General features: G+C 39.7%; 1 protein-coding gene across 1 annotated transcript; it reads left to right on the top strand.

The window, feature by feature from the left end:
* Window positions 1-24,556, top strand: LOC136868999 (uncharacterized). Its single transcript, XM_067144818.2, has 3 exons — window positions 1-249; window positions 17,168-17,418; window positions 23,516-24,556. Exons 1-3 carry the CDS (start codon window positions 198-200, stop codon window positions 23,702-23,704), a joined length of 492 nt encoding a protein of 163 aa, XP_067000919.1. The 5' UTR covers window positions 1-197; the 3' UTR covers window positions 23,705-24,556.
* Window positions 24,557-24,999: the final 443 nt, after the last annotated feature.

The following is a 24,999-nucleotide window of genomic DNA, read 5'->3' as shown; positions in this document are numbered from 1 at the left end:
GCCTTATCACCAGCAGATTGATAAAGTGAGCTGCGTGTCCGTGTGAGAAAACGGCTGGGTAGCGGCTTGAAGACCGGTGCGTCACTAAAAGTGAAAGTGATGTGTCCGAGAGTTAGGCATTACGCGAACTGAATGTGTTGATGTCATGACAGGACCTTGTTAATAACAGTGAGGTGTGTTTTGCTATCACAACTGCTATGGCGGAACCCGACAGCGGTATTTCTCAGTCTGTGACCGTAGTGACTACACGTAAGTAGAACAAACTGTTTCATGTAGATAAAACTCAGAAGACTGATGGTAGACTTTAGAATAAAATTGAGTTAATGGGTTGCGTATTCTTCGAGGTCAAGGGCACCTGGCTGCAATGACGTAGCCAAAGGAGGGAGGGGGTTCAAAATCCACTCTAAAATGTCTCCAAATAGTTTAACATTTTAAAAGTTTTCATGTTGCTTTTCTCAAACAATTGGTTCGGGAAAATACGTTTAAAATTAACTGTTTTGAAGTAATTGCAAGCGATTGAATTGTGATTATTAACTTCGTACGTTGTTTTTACATAAAATAGCTACCGGTACCGGTATCGTATGTTAGCAATAAATTGGCACTTCCGATTTGGTTCTTAAATGAGCCGAGACTAGGGAAGTTGAACACATCATATTTTGGAATGCTAGAAACAAGTGAACCAGGGCCGTACCCAGGATGGTTTCAGGGGGAGGAGTGGGAGTTTAATTTTTTTTCAGAGGAAGTTTCGCAAAAACAAAGCTATAGGAGCAAATAAAAACGCTTTGTCTCCATTTTCGAATCAATATTGAAACTTTAAACGATGTCTAGTTAAACACTGGCTTAACATTGTTTATGCAATGGAAGACCGTGCACAACTTAGACGTTGTCTAAGGCTTAAAACTAATCATCGTTTCTGCAATCGGCCCTATATTTTTATTTAACTAATGCATATTGTAGATTTAATCCAATAAAAGAGTTTCCAGACTTTTTTTTTTTTTTTTTTTTTTTTTTTTTGAGTTCAACTACGTCTAGAGACAGCAATGATGCAAATCAATGGGTTATGTGGAAAGGTCATTTCACAGCTGCTCGCCACAAAATGTTCAATAATTTGTTTAAAAATGAGGTAACAAAATATTTTCACTATAACGATTAAAAATAGGTCACAGCCGATTTCTTCCACATCCTTATCCATTTCATTCATTATTCACTTCGTCTTAATTAACTCCTCAGCTGAGGTTGACGTCAAGAAATGGACTAAGAGGTAGATATAATTATTATAAAATGTTTCTAGGTTTGAGAATTTTTTTGAAAATTCTTCTAGCGGCTTGATAAAATGGTATTTCTATTCATTCTATTTCATCCGACAGTTATATTTTTCGTTTGATAGTTTCTTATTCTTCTGTCACTTTTCCCGTACCCTGGCGGGATTGTAGGCGCGAACAAACACGCACATGTGGACTTGGTTCTATTTTACGGCCGGATCCCCTTCCTGACTCCATCTCTGTGGGGAGCGACATATTATTCACTATCGCCTTATTTCTGAAGTGGTTGGTTAAGGCCACGGCCGCTTCCTTTCCAGTCCTAGCCCTTTCCTGTCCCATAGTCGCCATAAGACCTATCTGTGTCGGTGCGACGTAAAACAAATAGCAAAAAAGTAAATAAAATAAAATGTGGTTGGTAGTTTGGTATATTGTCTGTATATGAAGAGAAGTGTGTTGAGACAAACACAAACCCCCCAGTCTCCGAGTCGGAGAAATTAACCAGGCGCGATTAAAATCCCCAATACGATCTGGAATCGAAGACCCTCTGAATCGAAGGCCTCAATGCTGGTCATTCATCCAAGGGCCGGACTTCGTTCTGTTTATACATTATATATTTGAATGCCATTAATTTGCAACTTCAGTTTATAAAGTTCTAAATTTAAAAATGCATAAACTGCATTCGTTTATAACTTTTATAATATTTTGAATTTTGTAGTTACTTATTAAAGTATAACATATATATATATATATATTCCATTTGAATAATATTGGTGAAATTGGGACGCCACTTCATGATATTATAATTTCTACTTCATTCTTCAAGTCTGTCTGTCACGAATTACAGTAATTTGTCAAAATATGTGTAACGAGTACAATTTTTTTTTTTTAGTTTTGCCGTAAGTAGGTACTAAGTGTTGCCTTTTGACATAATGTTATAAGGAATATATTTTTCATACTATTTTTGAGATTTTAGTGTAAATTACAGAATAAACTTTGGTAATAAAGGGTTAATATTTAATAAATTGTGTGCACAAATAAATATATAAATATTATCGTGCAACATGTTTAACTATTTGATTGTCTACTAACATAAGAATATTGCTGCATACAAACTGTTTAAAATTAATAGATCCCCCCCCCCACTCCAGTAAACTATAACACAGTCAAATACGTTGATTACTGAAATTTATATATTTTAATACGTTTGCACAAAACTTGTGGGTGTGCAGTAATGTTGGAATATTTCACCTTCATTCATATCCTCTGTAGGTTATTAATGTATGAACTTGCTGTAATATTTCGTCACCTGTCCTTTCAGGCAGATTGATAAACAGAAAACCTTTGACCTTTTATCACGATCAAAGTATTACTGTTAACAACTCACAATTTAACTGACAGTCGAAACGATGCGGTGGTAAGACTTGAAATGAGCGAATACGATTTTAGACTAACTGAGCTTCATGTTTCCATTTATTTATCGCAAAGGCCACCCTTTAAATGGTGAAAACAATAAGATCTCAAATGAGTAGGGTCTAAGCAAAAAATAAGGTGCCCCACATCTGCTGGGATTTTCCTAAAATTTCTGTGCTCCCTCTAAAAGGTTACGTCTCAAAACTCACGAGTTTCAAAACGACTACAAACTGGTAGCTAAAGTAAACATTCTAATGACTCAAAATTAACTACTCCGGACAGCAGGTGCTTGCGATGACTGCAGGAGGTATGAGGTGCGCTTCCCTTACGACGGGCAGGGGATACCCTGGATGCTATTCTGGCTCCCCATCCCACGGGGGAAAAACAATGGCTGCTGAATGAAAGAGACCGAGGTGTATTCTTATTATTAAAATATTTTGCTGTTGTCTTAAAGCTAATATAATGCGTTTTTTTACCTTTCACATACATTAATAATAATAATAATAATAATGACGTGGGCCTCCGGGGAGGTCTTTAGAGTTGACGCCGTATAGATGACCAGCGCGTCTGTGAAGATGAGGCCCTACCTAAGATGAAGTCTAATGCTGAATACGGCACAAATCGCAGTCCCCGAGCCACAGGAATTAACCAATGAAAGTTAAAATCTCCGACTCGACCAGAAATCGAACTCGGGACCCCTTGGACCAAAGAATTTATGCATGCAGCCGGACGACATAAAATTAAAGTAGGTATATTGCCTGCTGATAGTTAAAAGAAACTGCCAGTTGGTAATACTGGGGCTTAGTTCCATTATGCGGCCAGAAGGCGGCATTTACTTGAATAAGGAATTTTATTTAGAGATATTAAAGATCAAGAAAGTTAATTCAGTCATTTAGTTTCAACATTTGGAGATATGTTTGGAAAAAAGGCGTACCGGTATTCCAATTTTTCGTAAGAGTTCATCTATTCGCTTATTTCAATAGATTGCCTACCCGACACACTTAACCGGAAAAAAATATATATTCATGACGCATTCGGTTATTCTGAGGGCCGATGACCTTCGATGTTAGGCCCCTTAAAACAACAAGCAACAAGCGGTTATTCTGTGCGATATAACTGAATGATATTTGAAACTCATTCGATTATTTAAATAATCAAATGGAAGTTATTCGATTATTAAAAGTATTTCATTATCCCGTCACTAATAGGGCGGACATTTATCCTTCAAAGAAAAACTGGCTCTGATCGTGAGTTTTGAGACTGGCCCAGGTAGAGAAACCTGTTCTTACTAATCCTCTTCCTGGAATTCGTGAGTTTTGGGACTCGTGAGTTTTGAGACGACACGCTCTAAAATGGTCCAACATCTCTTGGGTTTTCCTCGTGCTAGAGGTTCGTTCTGAAACCCTTTATACTCGTGCTTCTGAGTTAGGGATGTACAAACGCAATTACTACAAGAAAAATTCGAAGTAATGGAATAATTCGTTTTAGTGATCATTAAGAATTATTTTTAAATAATTAATTTTCACTTATGACCAAGAATGTGCGACAACTATTCTGGACGAAGACTAGTAGGACACTGAACAAGAATGAATATTTTGTTTTTTTAAAAAACGAACCGGATATTTGAATCCTTTGCTGTAGGCTACGGCAAATGACCTGAAGAATTATTCTCTCAGACTCTTTTAAGTATACTTGAAACATGATCCACATGAATTGTATCAAAACCTGAAGACTAAATGTGTAATAAATTTTTAGGCTTATACTCAAACAATACTGATCTGCATTTAGGGCAGTCGTCCAGGTAGCAGATTCCCTATCTGTTGTTTTCCTAGCCTTTTCCTAAATGATTTCAAAGAAATTGGAAATTTATTGAACGTCTCCCTTGGTAAGTTATTCCAATCCCTAACTCCCCTTCCTATAAATGAATATTTGCCCCAATTTGTCCTCTTGAATTTCAACTTTATCTTCATATTGTGATCTTTCCTACTTTTATAAACGCCACTCAAACTTACTCGTCTCCTAATGTAATTCCACGCCATCTCTCCGCTGACAGCTCGGAACATACCACTTAGTCGAGCAGCTCTTCTTCTTTCTCTCAATTCCTCCCAACCCAAACTTTGCAACATTTTTGTAACGCTACTCTTTTGTCGGAAATCACCCAAAACAAATCGAGCTGCTTTTCTTTGGATTTTTCCAGTTCTTGAATCAGGTAATCCTGGTGAGGGTCCCATACACTGAAACCAGTGGCGAATATAGAATATATTTTTGGGGGGGGGGGGGGGGCAAGGTTGATTTAAGGTTAGGTTAAGTAATTTTAAGAGGTCAGACGATTTCAAACACTTTAGAAAGGAAAAAGGAAACATTGATTTGGGCTGATACATACATACATACATACATACATACATACATACATACATACATACATACATACATACATATATACAGTACACCAATGGTTACAAAACGAAGTCCAGGTTTCTTGGTACACTTGCAAACTTATCAAGAACTTCTTCGTCACTAACTATAATGTCTCTGTGGATAGAGAGTAAAGCAAGCCCGTTAAGCCTATTTCGAGATGTGCTGCTCCTTAAGTAAGTCTTCAGTCTCCTTAGGCTAGAGAAAGTTCTTTCTACGGTTGCGATAGAAACAGGAAGAACGGCGAGTAATTTGAGAAGGGTATAAATGTTGGGGAAGAAAGTCTTGTCACATTTTTCTAGAGAACGTACAGCCATTTTGGGAAGATTTGAAGGATTTTCCTGACTCCACTTTTCTTTCCACAACATAAACTCACTTTGCACAATCTCTTTATGTGACAGATCTTCTTCGTAGAAACTAAAAGCAGCCTCCAGTGAACCGAAATCTGTTACGATACAAAATTGTGGAAGGATGTTTTGTAAGAATGCAACTATTTCCTTGTGAGATTCAAAGCGTTCTTTTAGTGAGTTACAAAAATCGTCCAGGTATGGCACATAAACAGCTACTCAATAGTATTCTTCTTCTGTGGTGTAAAGGACGTTGCTACGTGCTGTTTGAAGGCAGCAAATTCTTGGAATCTCTTCTTTAATGTCAAGTTTGGCAGCGAATGACTGTGCTTGATTATACACGGCTTTAAATGAGTCATCAGCATTTGCTCTCTCCTTCGTTAGAAGGTGGAAGACACTCATGACGTTAGTCAAGGCCTGTGGAAGATCTGTATTGTTGTTTTGAAACTGCTCAGATAAGTTATGCATGGTTGATAGCATTCAGCTCAAAACAGAGTCGTGCCTTTCTACTCATCGGGTTTCGCACAATGAAATAAGTTTCTGTTTCTTTTGTTCTGGACAACATTCAGAAATCATTGATTTCAATATTTCGTTTCTTTTGGCTGATATATGAAAGAATCCACAGACTTCTTTTATGACACCCATACAGTTTCTTACAGACGGTACTTTTTTCGCATCTGATAAACATAAATTTAGAGTGAGTGAAGAACAATGTGTATACAGGGCCAACGGTAGCCCGAATTGCCCGCTCATCGTGGCAGCACCATCGTACCCTTGGTCTCTCATTTTGTTTAGGTCAAGCCCTAATGTTGACAAGGTCTCCAATATTGTGTTGGCCAAACCTGCTCCAGTGACGTCATAAACGGAGACGAATGTCAGAAAATATTCTCTGATTTTGAAAGTTTGTTCCTCTACATAACGTACACAGAGAAAAATCTGTTTGATTTGGCTGATGTCAGTGGTTTCATCTCCTAAAATCGAATAAAAAAAGACTTTCTGACATTTTGATTGCATTAAGTGACCGAATGTGTTAATAAGTTCGTTTTGAATGAAAGAACTTGTGTACATCGTCTTCCCACCACTAGTCGTTAATTGGTCTTCAAGAATATTATCTCCACCGTTGGCTCGGTATCTCAACAACGATCGAAAATTCCCATCATTTTGGTCCGGTTCTTCAAGGCTTATACATTTTTTCGGGGGCCTGCCCCCCCCCCTTATATACGCCCCTGACTGAAACCATACTCCAGTTGGGGTCTTACCAGAGACTTATATGCCCTCTCCTTTACATCCTTACTACAACCCCTAAACACCATCATAACCATGTGCAGAGATCTGTAGCCTACCCTTTATTTACAATCCCATTTATGTGATTACCGCAATGAAGATCTTTCCTTATATTAACACCTAGATACTTACAGTGATCCCCAAAAGGAACTTTCACCCCATCAACGCAGTAATTAAAACTGACAGGACTTTTCCTATTTGTGAAACTCACAACCTGACTTTTAACCCCGTTTATCAACATACCATTGCCTGCTGTCCATCTCACAACATTTTCGAGGTCACGCTGCAGTTGCTCACAATCTTGTAACTCATTTATTACTCTATAGAGAATAACATCATCCGCAAAAAGCCTTACCTCCGATTCCACTCCTTTACTCATATCATTTATATATATATAAGAAAACATAAAGGTGCGATAATACTGCCTTGAGGAATTCCCCTTAATTATTACAGGGTCAGATAAAGCTTCACCTACTCTAATTCTCTGAGATCTATTTTCTAGAAATATAGCAACCCATTTAGTCACTCTTTTGTCTAGTCCAATTGCACTCATTTTTGCCAGTAGTCTTCCATGATCTACCATATCAAATGCTTTAGACAGGTCAATCGCGGTACAGTCCATTTGATCTCCAGAATCCAGGATATCTGCTATATCTTGCTGGAATCCTACAAGTTGAGCTTCAGTGGAATAACCTTTCCTAAAACCGAACTGCCTTCTATCGAACCAGTTATTAATTTCACAAACATGTTTAATATAATCAGAAAGAATGCCTTCCCAAAGCTTACATACAATGCACGTCAAACTTACTGGCCTGTAATTTTCAGCTTTATGTCTATCACCCTTTCTTTTATACACAGGGCTTACTATAGCAACTCTCCATTCATCTGGTATAGCTCCTCTGACCAAACAATAATCAAATAAGTACTTCAGATATGGTACTATATCCCAACCCATTGTCTTTAGTATATCCCCCAAAATCTGATCAATTCCAGCCGCTTTTCTAGTTTTCAACTTTTGTATCTTATTATAAATGTCATTGTTATCATATGTAAATTTTAATACTTCTTTGGCCTTAGTCTCCTCCTCAATCTCGACATTATCCTTGTAACCAACAATCTTTACATACTGCTGACTGAATACTTCTGACTTTTGAAGATCCTCACATACACACTCCCCTTGTTCATTAATTATTCCTGAAATGTCCTTCTTGGAACCTGTTTCTGCCTTAAAATACCTATACATACCCTTCCATTTTTCACTAAAATTTGTATGACTGCCAATTATGCTTGCCATCATGTTATCCTTAGCTGCCTTCTTTGCTAGATTCAATTTCCTTCAATTTCTCCTTACTTCCACAGCCATTTCTAACTCTATTTCTTTCCAGTCTGCACCTCCTTCTTAGTCTCTTTATTTCTCTATTATAATAAGGTGGGTCTTTACCATTCCTTACCACTCTTAAAGGTACAAACCTGTTTTCGCATTCCTCAACAATTTCTTTAAACCCATCCCAGAGTCTGTTCTTTTATTTACCGTTTTCCACCGATCATAGTTACGTTTTAGAAACTGCCTCATGCCTACTTTATCAGTCATATGGTACTGCCTAATAGTCCTACTTTTGAGACCTTCCTTTCTATCACATTTATTTTTAACTACGACAAAAACAGCTTCATGATCACTAATACCATCTATTACTTCAGTTTCCCTATAGAGCTCATCTGGTTTTATCAGCACCACATCCAGGATATTTTTCCCTCTGGTTGGTTCCATCACTTTCTGAATCAGCTGTCCTTCCCATATTAACTTATTTGCCATTTGTTGGTCATGCTTCCTGTCGTTCGCATTTCCTTCCCAATTGACACCTGGCAAATTCAGATCTCCTGCTACAATCACATTTCTTTCCATGTCGTTTCTCACATAGCCGACTATCCTATCAAATAATTCCGAATCCGCGTCAGTGCTACCCTTTCCCGGTCTGTACACTCCAAATATATCAAGTTGCCTATTATCTTTAGAAATGAGCCTTACACCTAGAATTTCATGAGTCTCATCTTTAACGTTTTAGTAGCTTACAAATTCTTCTTTCACCAGAATGAATACTCCCCCTCCCACCATTCCTATCCTATCTCTACGATACACACTCCAGTGCCGTGAGAAAATTTCTGCATCCATTATATCATTTCTCAGCCATGATTCAACTCGTATTACAATATCTGGTAAATATATATCTATTAAATTAGTTCTATTCCTTTCTTTACAATACTTCTACAGTTCAACACCAACAATTTTATGTCATCCCTACTTGATTTCCAGTTCCCTGTTCCCTTATCACCGCTCCCTAGGCCACCCCGTTTCCCTGAATGTACCTCCCTATTATAATCACTCAACACTTAATATTGGGATAATAGACTTTTTGTTTTCCGTTTTCGGTATTTATACGATGCTAGAGGGCCAAGCGAAACTTTTTCGAAATTAGTAATTTGTTCGGGAGGGCAAATAATTGAATGATGGTACATTTATTAAAAAAAATTAAAGCGAACAACCTATACAATTCACCAAATTAAAAAAGTTGACTATATTAATAGAGAAACATTCAAAGGTTAAATTCCATATTTTATTTTACAAATACCCGATTCCACAATGAGTAGTTTTGATTTAAAGGGTTGAATGTTCAAAAACCCGTATCTGCTGTTTAAGTTCATTGGTGAGGGATGCTCACCATGAAAGTTCCCCTCCTCCTCCTCTCTGTAAAGCCTTGAAGCAAACCAATAATTTTGGACTTCCAATGAAAATAAATCCTAGCTACAGGGCTGCGCATGTTTTAAAGTATGATTTGTAGGATCATATCTAAGAAACTATTTGTTACCGAACGAGCTGGTTGCGCGATTTGGACGTTATAGCTGTTGCCTTGCATTCGGGAGAGGATGGGTTCGAATCCCACCATCGTCAGCCTGAAGATGATGTTCCGCGATTTTCCATTTTCACACCCGGCAAATGTCCTGTCATATCCCATCGTCACCATAAGAACTGTCTGAGTCAGTGCGACGTAAAACCAATAGGCAAAGAAAGACCCACCTATTTGTTCCATAGCTACCAAACTTTACTATATTTTAACACCAATAGGGCAAAATACACACATAATATAAAGTATCTAACTTCTTAGTTCATCAACAGAAATACAAAAAATCACAATTAAAAATTCAAATTAATTGCTACCACAACTTCAAGCCCAAATAAAGCTCAACCTTCAGAAAAAGTTAATCCTGTTTACAATGTGCATGCTAAGAGTGAAGAAGGCAATAATAGAGTCGTCATAAATGATTTCAAAAACATAGGGAAACTTACAGATTGTTTCTTAAAGAGAAAACAGAAATACAGGATGACTTAAAAAGTAGCCTACTAGAAATGAACACTATCACCTTTCGAAACAGTAATCCTTTGCTGATGGAGTATCTGTACATTTGTAATGAAAAAGGACCATTTGAAGTTCTTAATAATAATAATAATAATAATAATAATAATAATAATAATAATAATAATAATAATAATAATAATAATAATAATAATAATAATGGTTTTATGTCCCACCAACTTTGATGGTTTTTGGATACGCCGAGGTGCCGACATTTTATTCCGCAGGAGCTCCTTTATGTGCCAGTATATTATCTACTGTATCTACCGACACGAGGCTGACGTATTTGAGCACCATAAAATACCGCCGGACTTAGCCAGAATGGAACTTGCCAAGCTGGGCTGAGAAGGCCAGCGCTGTACTGGCAGAATTATTCAGCCCGGCTTGAAGTTTTTGATCTACATGAAAGAAAGGATTGCGGTCTTACGGTCTTAAGAACGTAGCTTTGAATGTAGGCCTACTATATCCGAATGGTCATGCTATCAAAAAAAAAAAAAAAAAAAAAAAAGAGGAACTGAATGAATCATTCTTATATCTCGCCTTCAACACATTCATGAGAAACCTCATCGCATGCTTTCATAGGGTTGGCGTAAAACCGGGCTAAATCAACACCAAGCACTGACCTCAATAAACTGGGAAAAGAATAACGTGACTTTGTCTAGTCGTATTTTCAGCTCTCCAATTTTCACGGAAGATATTACCTTATGAGGTATAATTATTTCTATGCAAGTTGATATCACTAGTGCCTACAATAAAAACTTGACAGGTGTTTCAAAAAATTCATCTCAGTAAGAAGATACATTCTCCCTAAAACTGTGAGATGGATATATTTTAGGGAAAAGTATAGTTTTTACAACTCTTTCTTACGGAAATGTAATGTAATGTTAGCTGGCAGCTTTCGTTGCAAGAACATACACTTATTATATATTTTTGGATTCAGGTAAGCTTATTCAAAGAAATGAAAAACCAAAACGTGAATTTTTAATGACTTTTCGCGTCCAAGTAGCGTTATACCATCCCTTGTACCGCATAACCTCATTTAACTACTACGTCTACGTCTCATTGATGTACCGTATCATCTATCTCCACTATTTTATAGAGGTCATCCATATAATGTCTATTCCACGAGGCTACCCTTATAGCGACAGACTGCCAGAGCTGGAGAAAGCAAATTAGGACAGTAAAAACGTAACGCCGCCACGTCCTGTCAAGGATAGAGGAGGACAATAAAGCGTTTAGTGGTACGTTCCGAACAAGTTACCGTACCTAAAGATTCATTTACTAGATGCCTCAATCGATTTTATTCCAATTATCAGCTTAAGAAAAATAATACTGACTTTTTCTTCTTATTCAAGCTCCAACGTATACTGTTTATTACAGTGGTTCCCAAACTTTGCACTCCCACGGCTGGGACAACTTGTGGAGTTTGATGGGGGTTCACATATTTAATTTTAAAATTGTCTAACATTAATATAGCATTAACTCGTTTCGAGTTAAACTCAGACCATACTGATAAAATACACACTGAACAATTCCAAAAATGGTAAAGTCGACGGTGCAGTTACTGAATGTTTGTAGCGAAAATACATTTGAGTCTTAAATGCTCAACAAAACGATTTACTTTGAAATAGGCCCTGAGAGATATTCAGAAGCAGAAATGATTTTCTCAAAGCCTCGATTTCAAGTTTTATTTTTCTAAAGGAGGACTTGAGAAACCTAACCACTGTTTCCTACCATTGTAAAAGACACATTTTATGCAGTTACTGCAAGAAACATACCGGTACGTCAAACATATTCACAGTAACACCAGTTTTGATGAGTGTACACAAATCTGCCCCATAAGAAAGCAATCTTGTAACAACTAGTGAGAACATATTTTTAGGCCAATCCTTTTATTTTATTTTTTGTAATTTTCTGTGCGCCGCACCGACATAGGTAGGTCTTATGGGGACGATGGGATAGGAAACGCCTAGGAGTGGGAAGGAAGCGGCCGTGGCCTTTAATTAAGGTACAGCCCCAGCATTTGCCTGGTTTGAAAATGGGAAACCACAGAAAACCATCTTCAGGGCTACCGAGGGCTAAGAGTTAAATGACAGAGACGAGCCCTGCTTTTGGTCGGCTGTTTCCAGGCGGTCTTGGAGAGAGGAGGATTGTGAAAGTGATGAGAAGCTTAGTTTGACAGAGAAAGGAAGTATATGAGCCATAACTGTCACTGGCGATTTCTGCATTTATATTAAAGCGCCTTTTCCCTATACCTCTCAACTCTTTTACCCGGGCTAGGACTACTTAAGGGGCCGATGACCTTAGATGTTAGGCCTCTTTAAACAACAAGCATCATCATCATCAGGGCTACTTTAGAAGCTTTTACTGGTACACTCAGCAGAGTGAACCACCTGGCTGGACAAGTTAGAGGTCCCTTCTAAGTGAAGGAAGCCAAATGACCACCAATATCCTCGCTGTTTCTTTTAGGAAAATAATAATCAAGAAAATAAGTGGCCTCTTACTGACAGGGGGTTTAGTGAGCCATTGAACCTAATGAGTATTTAACTGAATTCACACTTCACTTTGTATTTATTTATTGAATGGATGTTAGTGCTGGGAGTGCCTGAGGACATGTTAATGATAGGAGTAATGAACTGCAATCACAGATAAGGCTTTTGGTGGCATGTGCCGCTCCAGAAGTGGAAATATCGTTTCTTAAATGTTTCGACTTCCCGACGCGAAATCGAACCCACATCCTTGACCACGCCTTTACCACATCGACTACGGATACTCTATTCCGTAAGTTATATGTTACATTTAAAATGGCATGGGAGACTTTTGGACATATTATAACTGTTTGAGCAGTTCTCAAGTACATGTTTCATGCCGATAAAGCCAAGTGATTTTGTTTGTGTTTGGACACTTTTGGATTTCCTTACCTTAGAAATATGAAGTTCGAGATTTGTGAGTAGTAGTACTTTAGTTGATGCAGAGCAAAAATTGTCCAAGTTTGGGACATACCCCTGTAAAATCTCCCACTAGTTCGAAACGAAACGGTGAAATATACCCAAATCAAAAGTACCGTATCCCTTGCGTGACTCGGCATTTCAAGCTATATGCTTACCAAATTTCAGCTCAGTCGGCGCAGTAGTTTTCGAGCCTATCCGGAACAAACAGTCTAATTTTTATTAATATTGTAGATATCCCATAAATACTTCTTGGACACATCTTTCATCAATGATTAGATACACTTAGGGTGGCGTGCACCATCTTGGAGTAAATTACTACGGAAGTAGTGTTTACTAAAGAAGTCCATACTACAGAAGTAAATTACTACGGGAGTTATTTACTCCTGAAGTAACGTCGGAGAGTTGAAGTACAATTTACTCTTTTAGTTACTACTGTAGAAGTAGCGTTCGTTACTCGCGGAGTAGTGTTGTGTTTGTGTATCTTCTTTAAAGATATCTAAATGGAATTCTTCTTATCCAGCATCTGTGTGTTGTGTTTCTTACACACTATATCCTTTGCATAGATCGTTACTATCTGTATTAACAAGCATTTATCTTTTTCGCTTACGTTTTTCCCCCGTTTCCTATCGCACATATCCTTATCCATGGATAACGGGGAAAAACGTAAGCGAAAAAGATAAATGCTTGTTAATACAGATAGTAACGATCTATGCAAAGGATATAGTGTGTAAGAAACACAACATACAGATGCTGGATAAGAAAAGAAAGTCGGCCAGCAGTTGTGTGGTAATGCCGGTAAACGTTAATTAGATCACCTGCAACTGTCCTGAAATGTTCCGGTACGAAACACTCGTAGGGCACACAACTGTAATTTGAGAGATACAACAAAATTAAGGCAGGAATTCAGCTGTAAGTGATCTCCAAGTAGATTTAGAAGGAAAGCAAAGGATTCCTTCCTAAGACCAAAAACGTTCCTGAAACTCTCCGTGTGTACATTACACGGCTCTCGCCTTTCACACACTGTAGGCCTACGCACTATTACATTTCCCATCGTTTTCTGCGTCGAGATCGTCAATATCATCTAAGTAATCCATAAACACGTTTGAAACGTCTTTCCTCTGATATGCGGCACGATATTATCATTAGTCAACAAGTCTAAACTTAGCTTACTCCATGGACGACGTGAGAGTAAATTCTAACCTATATTCGTGTGTTATTTACTTCTTTAGTAATATACTACAAGATGGTGCTCTTCAGCATTTTACTCTTGTAGTAATTTAGTCCAGGAGTATCTGAAAGGACTAAAATACTTCGGAAGTAATTTACTTTCTTATGGAAGTCGCCGAATGCTGACTCAAGAGTACTTTACTACGGAAGTTCACTTTGCTCTTGGTTGGTGCACGCTACCCTTAGCCTTTGAGGTACTTTCTAGACTTTAACTAAATCATGGAGTTTAGGATACCTCCACATGCATATCCTTACAACTAACTAAATGCATCCTTTCCGTTTTTACGTTTTCTTTTTCCACACTCCTCTTATAATATTACATAGTACTGCTGTTCACCCGTGCATTCCATTCTCTGTTTAATATCTTGAAAGATTGTCAAGTTCGGGTTCATTTTCAATTTTACCCATCTTTTTCCCATCTATAGCCTATATTTCTCACTGATTTTTTGTTTCTTTACAGTCTTTTAGCAGGTGTACCACTTCCATATCTTTATTGCATAAAATTCATCGATTTTCCTCATTTTTTGTCTTAAGGCTTTATTCTTATATACTCTTATCTTCCACCAAATTATTCTTTCCATTTCCTTTTTTGTTAACATTTCAGCGTTTTTGCTATATTTTTACTTATTTTACAACATTCTACTAGTATCCTCTTGCTATTACATTCTTCCCTTATCGTTTGTCTTTCTATGTTTTCACTCTTTGGACCAGTTCCTTACAAAAACACATATCATCCCCTGATAACATTCTTCCCTTATCGTTTGTCTTTCTATGTTTTCACTCTTTGGACCAGTTCCTTACAAAAACACATATCATCCCCTGATAACTTTCTTCCCCAGTGGTACCCCACTCTTATGTCACCTATTAGTTTTTCCACCCCATCCATCCAGTAACCCTCATTTTGATGATTCATTTGATGCTGGTACCTTATACTTTGAATTTTACCTCCTGCCCCGTTCTGTAGTGTCAACCAATATTTGACTTATCGTTTAACAATATCTGTCCGTATACTTACACCTTTGCATACCACTCTTACTCATCTGTTTGGAGTTCAGGTTGGCAATCGCATTATTATTTTGGCTAATATACTTACGGCTACATCTAAAGTAGAGAGAATGATAGCTGGTACAAACAGGTGGGGACAATGGCAGGAGGGTACATTTGGGTAGATAGAACTATAGCTGGTACAAACAGGTGGGAACAATGGCAGGAGGGTACTCGGAATGAACAAATAAAGGTCAAGTCAGAAAAAAACACGACGGATGAAACTGTACACATTAACTGGCTCTGGTGGTGTCATGTGAGGCGAGTGGAGGAGGATAACTTACCTAGCAGAATTATGTACTCGGCCATGAAGTGTAGGAGAAGTAGAGGGAGACCAAAGTGATGATGGTTGGGCTCAGTTTTTAATGGTTTAATAAGAGGTGAGGAACGAAAAGAGGCCACAGAGCTCCTGTAGCTGCAAATGTTGGATTGGGAAGGTGCTTAGTTAATTTACAAGAGCTTGCAGACTGAACGCTGAAAGGCATACCAGTCTCTAATGAATATGTATGTACCGGGCGAGTTGGCCGTGCGGTTAGGGGCGCGCAGCTGTGGCCTTGCATCCGGGAGATAGTGGATTCGAAGCCCACTGTCGGCAGCCCTGAAGATGGTTTTCGGTGGTTTCCTATTTTCACACCAGGCAAATGCAGGGGCTGTACCTTATTTAAGGCCACGGCCGCTTCCTTCCCAGTCCTAGCCCTTCCCTACCCCATCGTCGCCACAAGACCTGTCTGTGTCGGTGCCACATAAAGCCAACTGTTATCCAGTATTTGACATCTCCCTCTCCAAACATCTAGTGCTAGATAGAGCTACCAGCCTTTCCGTTTTTGCTCGTCTAATTTATTCATTCCACTTACTGTTAGATACTACCATAAATCCTAAATATTGTATTGATTAAAACCCTCTAGTGCCCCGCGTTTTACATATGTGTAACATTGGGAATTTAGTATTTTCCTGTCGCTATGAAACATCTCTGCTGCTGATGCCCATTGTGACAGATCAGTTACAATATATACCATTAAGTTTTGAATTATGCGTAGAATATTTATAGAACAATCATATAAATATCATTCTGAATGAATGGAGACCTATCCTGGGCACTAGAGGGTTTTATAATTCTACGCCTTTTATCCACCACTTTTCTTTTTCATTTATTTCCATTTGTACATTCCATTACTTTTGTTTTCTTAACGTTAACTTTTAAATTGCATTTTTGCTGCAATAATCAGCAATTTTTGTGATGCTGCTTAGCATACCAACTGATATTAGAGAGAGCAGAAAGATGTCTGTGAAAACCAGGCTATGAATGTCTTTATTGTTAAGACTTGGGCTTATCATATTCTCCTTCCCTTCATTATCCAAAATATCGTTAATAAACATTATGAATAATATTGATGATAATTTGTATCCCTATTTTAGCCCGTTATTTGAATGAATGTCCCCTATCGTTAAATCTTCCTTTTTCTTTCATCGTGTGTTTAACCTCTTAATACAGTTCTTCTATGGCATTAATAATTTTATTTGACACCCCTATTCTAGCCACCTTCGCAGCGACCACCCGTTTGCTGACAGAATCAAAAGCGTTCTGTAGTCTATAACTGTAACATATAATTTACCACCTTTTCTCTTAAGTGTTTATGCATTATTGTTTTAATGACAAGTATATTGTTAAAGTCTCATTCCTTTCCTGAATCCGAACTGGTACACCGAGAGTATAGAGTAATCTTACGCCCATTTAATCTTCTCCTCTATCACCATCCACCATATGTCAATTATATCGTTCGTAAAGTTCAGGTTTACAGTTTAGCTCCATCTTCCAGGCCGGGAGTATGGGTTCTACTGCTGGGGACTGATCGTGACCCTGATCCTGCTCGTGCTGCTCATCATCGTGAGTGCCATCTTACTGCTCACCACCGATAATACTGTTCTGGTCATAAGCATCTTCATCACCGTCTTAATTATTGTGGCAGTGACGTCGTTCATCTTCATCGAATGGCAGCGTCGGCAGGCGGCGAAGAGACGAGACCAAGGCGCGCGAGAGTGGATCAACCGTACGCTCAGCCAGGACAAGGTAAAGAAATCGCTCTTGCTTAGTACTACAGTATAATCGCCACGGCCGCTAGCTCCCCAGCAGGCATCAAATCGGGTGGAAGGTTTTTGAACAACGGTCTTACCCACCGTCTGATCTTGCAGGCCCACTCTTTAAGTGTCGCAGGAGGGCTTCCTCGAAACAAGCGTTGCTGCCAATTATATTTCCCCCTTCACAACGACTTCAGTGTATCCTAGTACCTAAAGCACTATGTACATGTTTTAGTTCTCTTTATTGCGTTTTAGGATTCTACTTAACTGTGTCCAAGTTCACTGTGGAAGCCGAGTCTTTTAAAAATTCGCCTGTAGATAGATGGCTTTCTGTGGAAGTGAGCAGTCATAGACCAGTTTACTACTAAAGTACCCCACGAACACGGCATTTCCTCAATAATTCCAGTACCAAAGACGATATTGCAATGAAATTTAAACAGGACTCAACATTTCGTAAGGAATGTGACGACATCATAACATGTGCTGGAAGTGGCCAGATAGGTTTAAACCCAGCACGCCATTCAGGAAAGTCCTTTCCAGTACGCCCGCTGCCACTGCCTGAATTTCTGCGACATGTGTAGTCGACCTCTTGAATGGTTGTCCAATGAGCTTCTGCATGGCCCAAGTGGTGGACTTGCTCGGTGAATGTCGGCCTCCAAACTTCCCCCAACTATCTTGTGTGAACTGACATGCACACTTGCACTGCACTAACACTCACACACTACAACCAACTCTTCGATATTGTGTAATCACCTCAGCCAAATAACAGAGAGGTAAGCTGGCAACAATGAAACTGGCTGGCCGCTAATCTGTGTCACAACAGTTAGGCGCTAGCACTTATTCTTGTTCAAATTCGGCGCTAGTCATATTTCCCGCTCAAATTTCATTAGAATGTCTTCACTGGTGCTGAAATTGTTGAGGAAACGCCGTGTTCGTTAGCGAATGCAGAAGCTCAGGCACGTGCCATTAATAGCTTTGAAGGGTGTTAAGGGACACTAGCAACTGTTCAGCTACAACTCGAAGGCTGTTGGATGGGCACCCAATGGCCGTGGCGACTAAGTGATCGTAAAAGTAATTGTAGTGTGTTTGGCGAGTAGAGAATCTTCCCGCCCAAAGCTTAAGTCAGTTTAGGGGTGGAAGTCGAGGCCGAATGACCTCCAAGACATTGTTGCAGTTACTGGAAGTATAACGGGTTCGTGCTCTGCCTATCTTGAGACCCGAGCTTTCCCTAACTCCTTGCAACACATGCAACCTAGCAGCATTTGACCCGAGAGCAGGTAAGTTGCGTCCACTGAGGGGTGTATCGAGTTTTTTTGAACAAGCTAACTAAATATCAACTATTCTGAATTCACCCTTTTGGAAATCGCAGAACTAATATGAACGAACAAACGTTTCTGTAGAAGTCAATGCTTGCTTTTCAACAACAACAATACAATCCAAGAGTCCAGTTTGTAAGCATTTAAGCACTTTCAATATAAGCCATGCCTTTTCTGGCGAGACCTAGTGTTTACAGTACACTATACTTGGCTTTGACAGCATGGAAATGACTAAGGTATGAGCAATGTTAGTAACACGATTCCTTTTGCAGCCTGTCCCTGTTGTGAATGGTATGAAAATGTCGGTCATAGGGTGGGTTACTGCGTGCATTTCAGTGGACTTGGCAGACTAATATGTTATAACAGTTTCTGACTCGGTGAAGAAAGCAACGGAAAATTGCACCACTCCTCTTTTCTCCTGTACGCCTAGACCATCTATGGCAGAACAGTTGAGGATCCAATCAGTCTTAGGGCCGGATAATCAACATAATATACAATATAAGTCAAATATTACCTATGTATGTATGTATGTATGTTCAGTCCGTCAGCGATTCCTGGTGGGATCCTCAACAGCTCTGCCATCAGCTGTCATAGATGGCATACGCATCACTGAAGAGGCGTACTAGGGAAATGAGGAGTGAGGTAGTTTCCCGTTGCTTTCCTCACCGAGCCAGAGTTGCAATTACATATCAGTCTGCCAAGTCCACTGAAATGCATACACCAACCGACCCTATGAGCAACATTTTCACACCCTTCATAGCAGGGACTGGCTGCATAAGGATTGGCATTACTAGCATCGCTCATGCCTCAGTCACTTTCATATTGTCAAAGCCAAGGATAAGACAGAAACAGATCAATGAAAGTAACAAAATTGCTCTAACCTATACCAGAAGACATAGTGCACTGTAAACATTAGGTCCTGCCAGCAAAGGCATAAATATTACCTACAGTAACAATTTTTAATAATAATGTTATTTGCTTTACGTCCCACTAACTACTTTTACGGTCTTCGGAGACGCCGTAACAATTTTTAATGGCTACGTATGGGATGCTCAAATATACTGTATGTGGCAAAACAAACGACACTGAAATGTTATTTAACTGCATTGATACAGTATGTGCTCAAAATGTGTACCATCACGTGCCACACATTTGTTCATGTTTCTGAAAATTATTGAACACACACTGATGAAGGAAGGTTGCTGTAAGAACACAAAAAATGACGTTATCTTCTCGCGTAATTCGGAATTATTTGTAGGTGATTCATCTGTCTTGAAAACTAATTGTTTCAACATGCCCCATGTGTAGGCATCTGGGCCCGTGAGACCCGTGAAACAGGAAGGTTACGGAAATTAAGTTCTACGAGAAAGGTGATCTCCAAAGTGACATTGCAGAATGGTAAGTAACGCCTCCGCCATGTGGCCTGTTGCACCCATTGTCGCTGGAGGAATAAGTTTCTGGCGCGACAAAAAACGGCACAAATCCCGAACCGGGGTAGTAATGAGATCTCTGTAGACTACCTGGTCGCTGATCTTTAACATGAAGCAAACTCGACTCATTCTGATGCCCCCCTCCGAATGGCTGCAATTAATGTTCCACGATACACACCTTCTCCTCTGCTGTGAGAACCACAAGTGCAGAAATCAATAAAACACTGAATTCACAATATGTCAAACTATTATATTGTGTAAAGTAAATACTTCGCTGCTGGGGAAACGTGGACAGCAGATGCGCAATAATTTCAGTATCGTGCCGCACACCGTATTTTAACCATAATGCTGAATTACGTAAATATTTCTCACCACTGTCATAGACAGAACTTGTCATTATTAATGCCAGCCCTAACTCTGTAAATGGAAAGGAGAATGTTCGCATGTAATTCAGTATCCTTTTTTTGACACTATCAATCAATATCTACTTCCTCTTAAAACAATAATCACCACCATCAATTAACATATGCCAATATCATAATAATCAATCGTATTACTTATTACTGAGTGTCGTGACGCCATTGCTATGTCTGTAGAGAAGCACATGCTTTACAAAGTGTCCCCATCCAACTCGATTTTCAGCTTTTCTTAGGGCGTTCTGAATAGGAAGGCTATTTATCTTCCTAGCCTGATCTAGCCACCTGCTAGCTGTCCTTCCACGTGGTTTTCTGCCTTCTATGATAGACTTTTTCAGGTTGTCTCCATCCCTCCTTAAGATATGTCCAAGGAACTGAAGTATTCTTTCACTGACACGTGCAGAGAGACCTTTCACTATCTTCAGCTATTTAATGATGGACTCATTTATTCTCCTTTCGGTCCAAGCTACACGTAGCATTCTACGCCAACACCACACCTCAAAGATGATGTGATCTTTGTCATTAGTCTTGACGGTCCATGTCTCACAACCGTAAAAGAACACGGAAAATACTAGTGCTTCAACCAATCGAATCTTCGTGATTTTCGATATTGCCCTGTTCTGCCAGATCTTAGTTTTCTCATGGCTGCACGTCCCAGGACAATACCCCTCTTTATCTCTTTCTCACAAGTTCCTGTGTCACTTATACATGACCCAAGGTATACAGGGTCATTAAACAACTCCAGTCCCTTTAATCGACCTGTGAGGTGCGCTTGATTTCCACGATCAACGGTCATGAGTTTGGTCTTCTTCAAATTGATTTCTAATCCGACCGAGCTCGATAGCTGCAGTCGCTTAAGTGCGGCCAGTATCCAGTATTCGGGAGATAGTGGGTTCGAACCCCACTGTCGGCAACCCTGAAGATGGTTTTCCGTGGTTTCCCATTTTCACACCAGGCAAATGCTGGGGCTGTACCTTAATTAAGGCCACGGCCGCTTCCTTCCCATTCCTAAGCCTTCGTCGCCATAAGACCTATCTGTGTCGGTGCGACGTAAAGCAAATAGCTAATCTAAAATAATAATTTCTAATCCATAAATGAGACTTTCATCCTTTACTCTTGCAAGTAAATCTGCTCTCATCTTCACTACTGGCAATGAGTGCGGTGTCGTCAGCAAAACGCAAGTTGTATAGCTTCGAATGGTCGGAGCTGTTCCAATTTTCCTTTGGTAGGAAAGGATGGCTGTCCAATTGTACTTTCTTAAAACACCTTCGCCTGAAGGTCTAACGTACAAGAGCTGCGCTAGTCTAATAATAATAGCAAAGCAAAGTCATCTCCGTACAGGTCATGAAGGCCCTTGGAGGAGTGAAAGGTAAAGGCTTCCACCATTCGTAACCTCGGCACGTGATGGGGTAGAGTGGTTAGCTCTACGCCCGGCCGCCTTTGCCCCCAGGAATTAAACTGACTGAGTTGACCTCAGGGCCATGCGCACCTCCGGAAGTGGAAATCTCGATTCTTAAATTTTATGATTTCCTGACGGGGATTCGAACCCACGTCCTTCCGGGCGAACCGAGTACGCCTTTACCTCCTCGGCCAGGCAGCCCCAGACTAATAACAATGGCCACACGAAATTATTATATACAACCATATGGAGTTTGTCAAAAGTTAACAAATTCACTGTAAAGAGTAATGAGTCTATCAGGAACGGCGGGCCTCCTAGACGGTAAGCCATCTCTCAGGCCAGTGACATTTGATACGGTGAAGGAGATGCTCGAGACAGTGGCGGCGATTGGGGAGACGAGGGGGAGAAAAAAAATACATTTTTATTCCATTTTAGCCACCTAAAACTAGGAATTACAAAAAAAAAAAAAAAAAAAAAAGCCAAATCCTATTGTCTGTTACCTAATTATTTCCTTTAAATATTTTTAAAAAATTGCGGAAATATGCACAAAATGTCATTCCACGCACCTAACCGATTGTTCAGCGCCGGAGCAAGTAGTGCAGCAGCACTGATGGCACAACACCTTAGTTGCGCATTGTTCCTTTGGTGAAAGCTTTATCGTATAGAATTGAATCTAAATAAAAAAAAAAAAATAAATAAAAAAAAAAATAAAAAAAAAAACTATTATTACCGCAGTTAAGTTGGCAAACTGTCAAACTTTACTTCTCTGTCGAAATTCGCTCAGATAGCATCACAAACATATAATTTTGTAGCTATTTTGTTTCAGTTTTGTTGCCTACCCCAAACTTTATTCCCCAGACCTCTCAGCAATTTTTGTTGTCTATACATTTTTTGACCCCCCACCCGCTTCTAATTCCCAATCACATTGCTACTGGGAGGTGAGGGGGTTGGCAGCCTTGGCATGTACCAAGAACTGTCCCGGCATTCACCTTAGTGCATTCTCAGGAAAGCCGACGCTGGGGACCAGCTCATCCCTCCGTCTCCTGAATACAGAGGCGCAGAGCCACGGTAGAGCCGTGGCCACCCTTCCTTTGCTCGGTTGGTCGGACGGAATGCAGAGCGGTCGGACCACGGACCAGCCGTGGCCACAGATGTGGGCCGAAGCCGACTCTGCAACCACCGATCAGAAAAATTAACTACTTTGAATCTGCTACGTATAAACTTTACATAAAGCCGAAAATGAACTGTGGAGATGTTAATACGGTACGTATTAATAACAAACCGAAAGAGAAAGGATATTATTATTAGAACTGTTAATAGGGCCGATAACCTTAGATGTTAGGCCCCTTTAAACAACAAGCAGAACTGTTAATATAATAATTTATCCGGTAACTGGACTGATACCTTACAGTGATGTTCCTTAAACTATAGCATCAGTCAAAGTGCCAAATGTAAGAATGAACATTTCAGAATGGGTAACAAGGAAACGGAGGTATTGCTGAAACTAATGGTGATCTCCCTGTTGCAGCTACCAACTGCTCCGCCAGAGTCAGCAAGAAGCACATCGTGGATGTTCTGGAGGAAGAATTCATCCGCCAATGGAAGCCGCCTTCCTGGGCCTCAGCCTAGTGCACCCCCGCATTCCGCCCGTTCATCTTGGACTTTAAGCCGGCAATCGTACCTGCCTGTGTATGTAGCTGAGAACAGGGTTCGCTAGCTCATGCGATTATTCCGACGAGGAGCACATCATCCCTGTACTTTTTCCCAGGTTTTCGAAAACAAACAGTTCAAGTGAGGTTGAGCAGTGATCAGTGTCGTAAAGAGGGAAGTGATATATATTTTAATGGTGTGAGACCTCCTGAGAGGCTTGGTGCACGTCTTTCGAGTTGACACCTTACAGGCGACCTGCGCATCAGTGAGGACAGGGCTCTATCTGTTACCAGTTATAATGCTGAAGACGGCACCGACACCCAGTTAACCAATTAAGGTTAACATTCCCGACCCGGCCGGGAATCGAACACGGGCCCCTTGAATCAAAGATCAATATGCTAACAATTTAGCCATGGAGCCGGACATTCTTAGTGACGAAATACTGTAATTTGTTGGTGATAAAAAAGTTTCTTATTAGTGACTTACATACATTAAAGTTATACTGTAGTTACCACGAACTTAGTACAGAAAACAGTAACGGGGCCAGAGTTTTGAAGTTAAGAAACCACGTTCAATTACAAAAACAGGCAATGAGGTGATAACATAGTGCTCATCCGATGTACGAACGAATCGGACATGAATGTCGATAATTGTATCACAAATTAATTGTTAGAAGAACTTGAGCCCATATTTTAGTTGTTTTGAGCGTAGTTATACGTCCTGTGTAGGAATATGCGTATGGTTGTGTTAAATGGATTTAGGTCCTGCAAAGGCTTAAGCAGTAAACGAACCCGCGGTTCGTTCATGAAATATTAATAGGGTTCAGTTTCTTCTAGCTTTCGAACTTCAAAATAGTTTTGAAAGAATAAAGATTTGTTTCCTCAGGTACATAACATGTTTTATTTTTACTCATATTGACAGCTGTGTATGTTAATTTTCCAGGATGGCAAAGCCTATAGAAGTCTTTCTCTTCAGAGAACGACTGACGATTTGTTTTCAATTCTTGACAGAAAATATCGTCTCCAATTGAAATAATGTATCGACACGAATGAGACCCATCTCACTGATACTGTAGCCTATATAGCCCGTCAGCAATGGGAACAGCAAGTGATTAATTCTACAGGTGTCAGCTATTCCACAGATGATATAATATTATTAATAACAATGTTATTCGTTTCATGTCCAACTAACTGCTTGTTGTGATTACTTTTATAAGGTTCGAAAACCGCACGGTCGTCAACCCATAGACTATTGCTCCGGAAGATAATGAAGACCGGACGAGTTGGCCTTGCGGTTACGGTCGCGCAACTGTGAGTTTGCATTCGGGAGACAGTGGGTTCGAGCCCCATTGTCTGCAGCCCT

The sequence above is a fragment of the Anabrus simplex genome, chromosome 1 (assembly GCF_040414725.1).
Source record: "Anabrus simplex isolate iqAnaSimp1 chromosome 1, ASM4041472v1, whole genome shotgun sequence".
NCBI classification, from domain to species: domain Eukaryota; kingdom Metazoa; phylum Arthropoda; class Insecta; order Orthoptera; family Tettigoniidae; genus Anabrus; species Anabrus simplex.
Note: the sequence above shows the minus strand (reverse complement) of the source record. Positions and strands in the feature narration are given on the sequence as shown.

Coding starts and splice junctions, on each gene's coding strand:
- LOC136868999 (XM_067144818.2), top strand. CDS start 198: ATGGCGGAACCCGACAGCGGTATTTCTCAGTCTGTGACCGTAGTGACT. Junction 250..17,167: donor TGTGACCGTAGTGACTACAC/GTAAGTAGAACA, acceptor TCCATCTTCCAG/GCCGGGAGTATGGGTTCTAC. Junction 17,419..23,515: donor GTACGCTCAGCCAGGACAAG/GTAAAGAAATCG, acceptor TCCCTGTTGCAG/CTACCAACTGCTCCGCCAGA.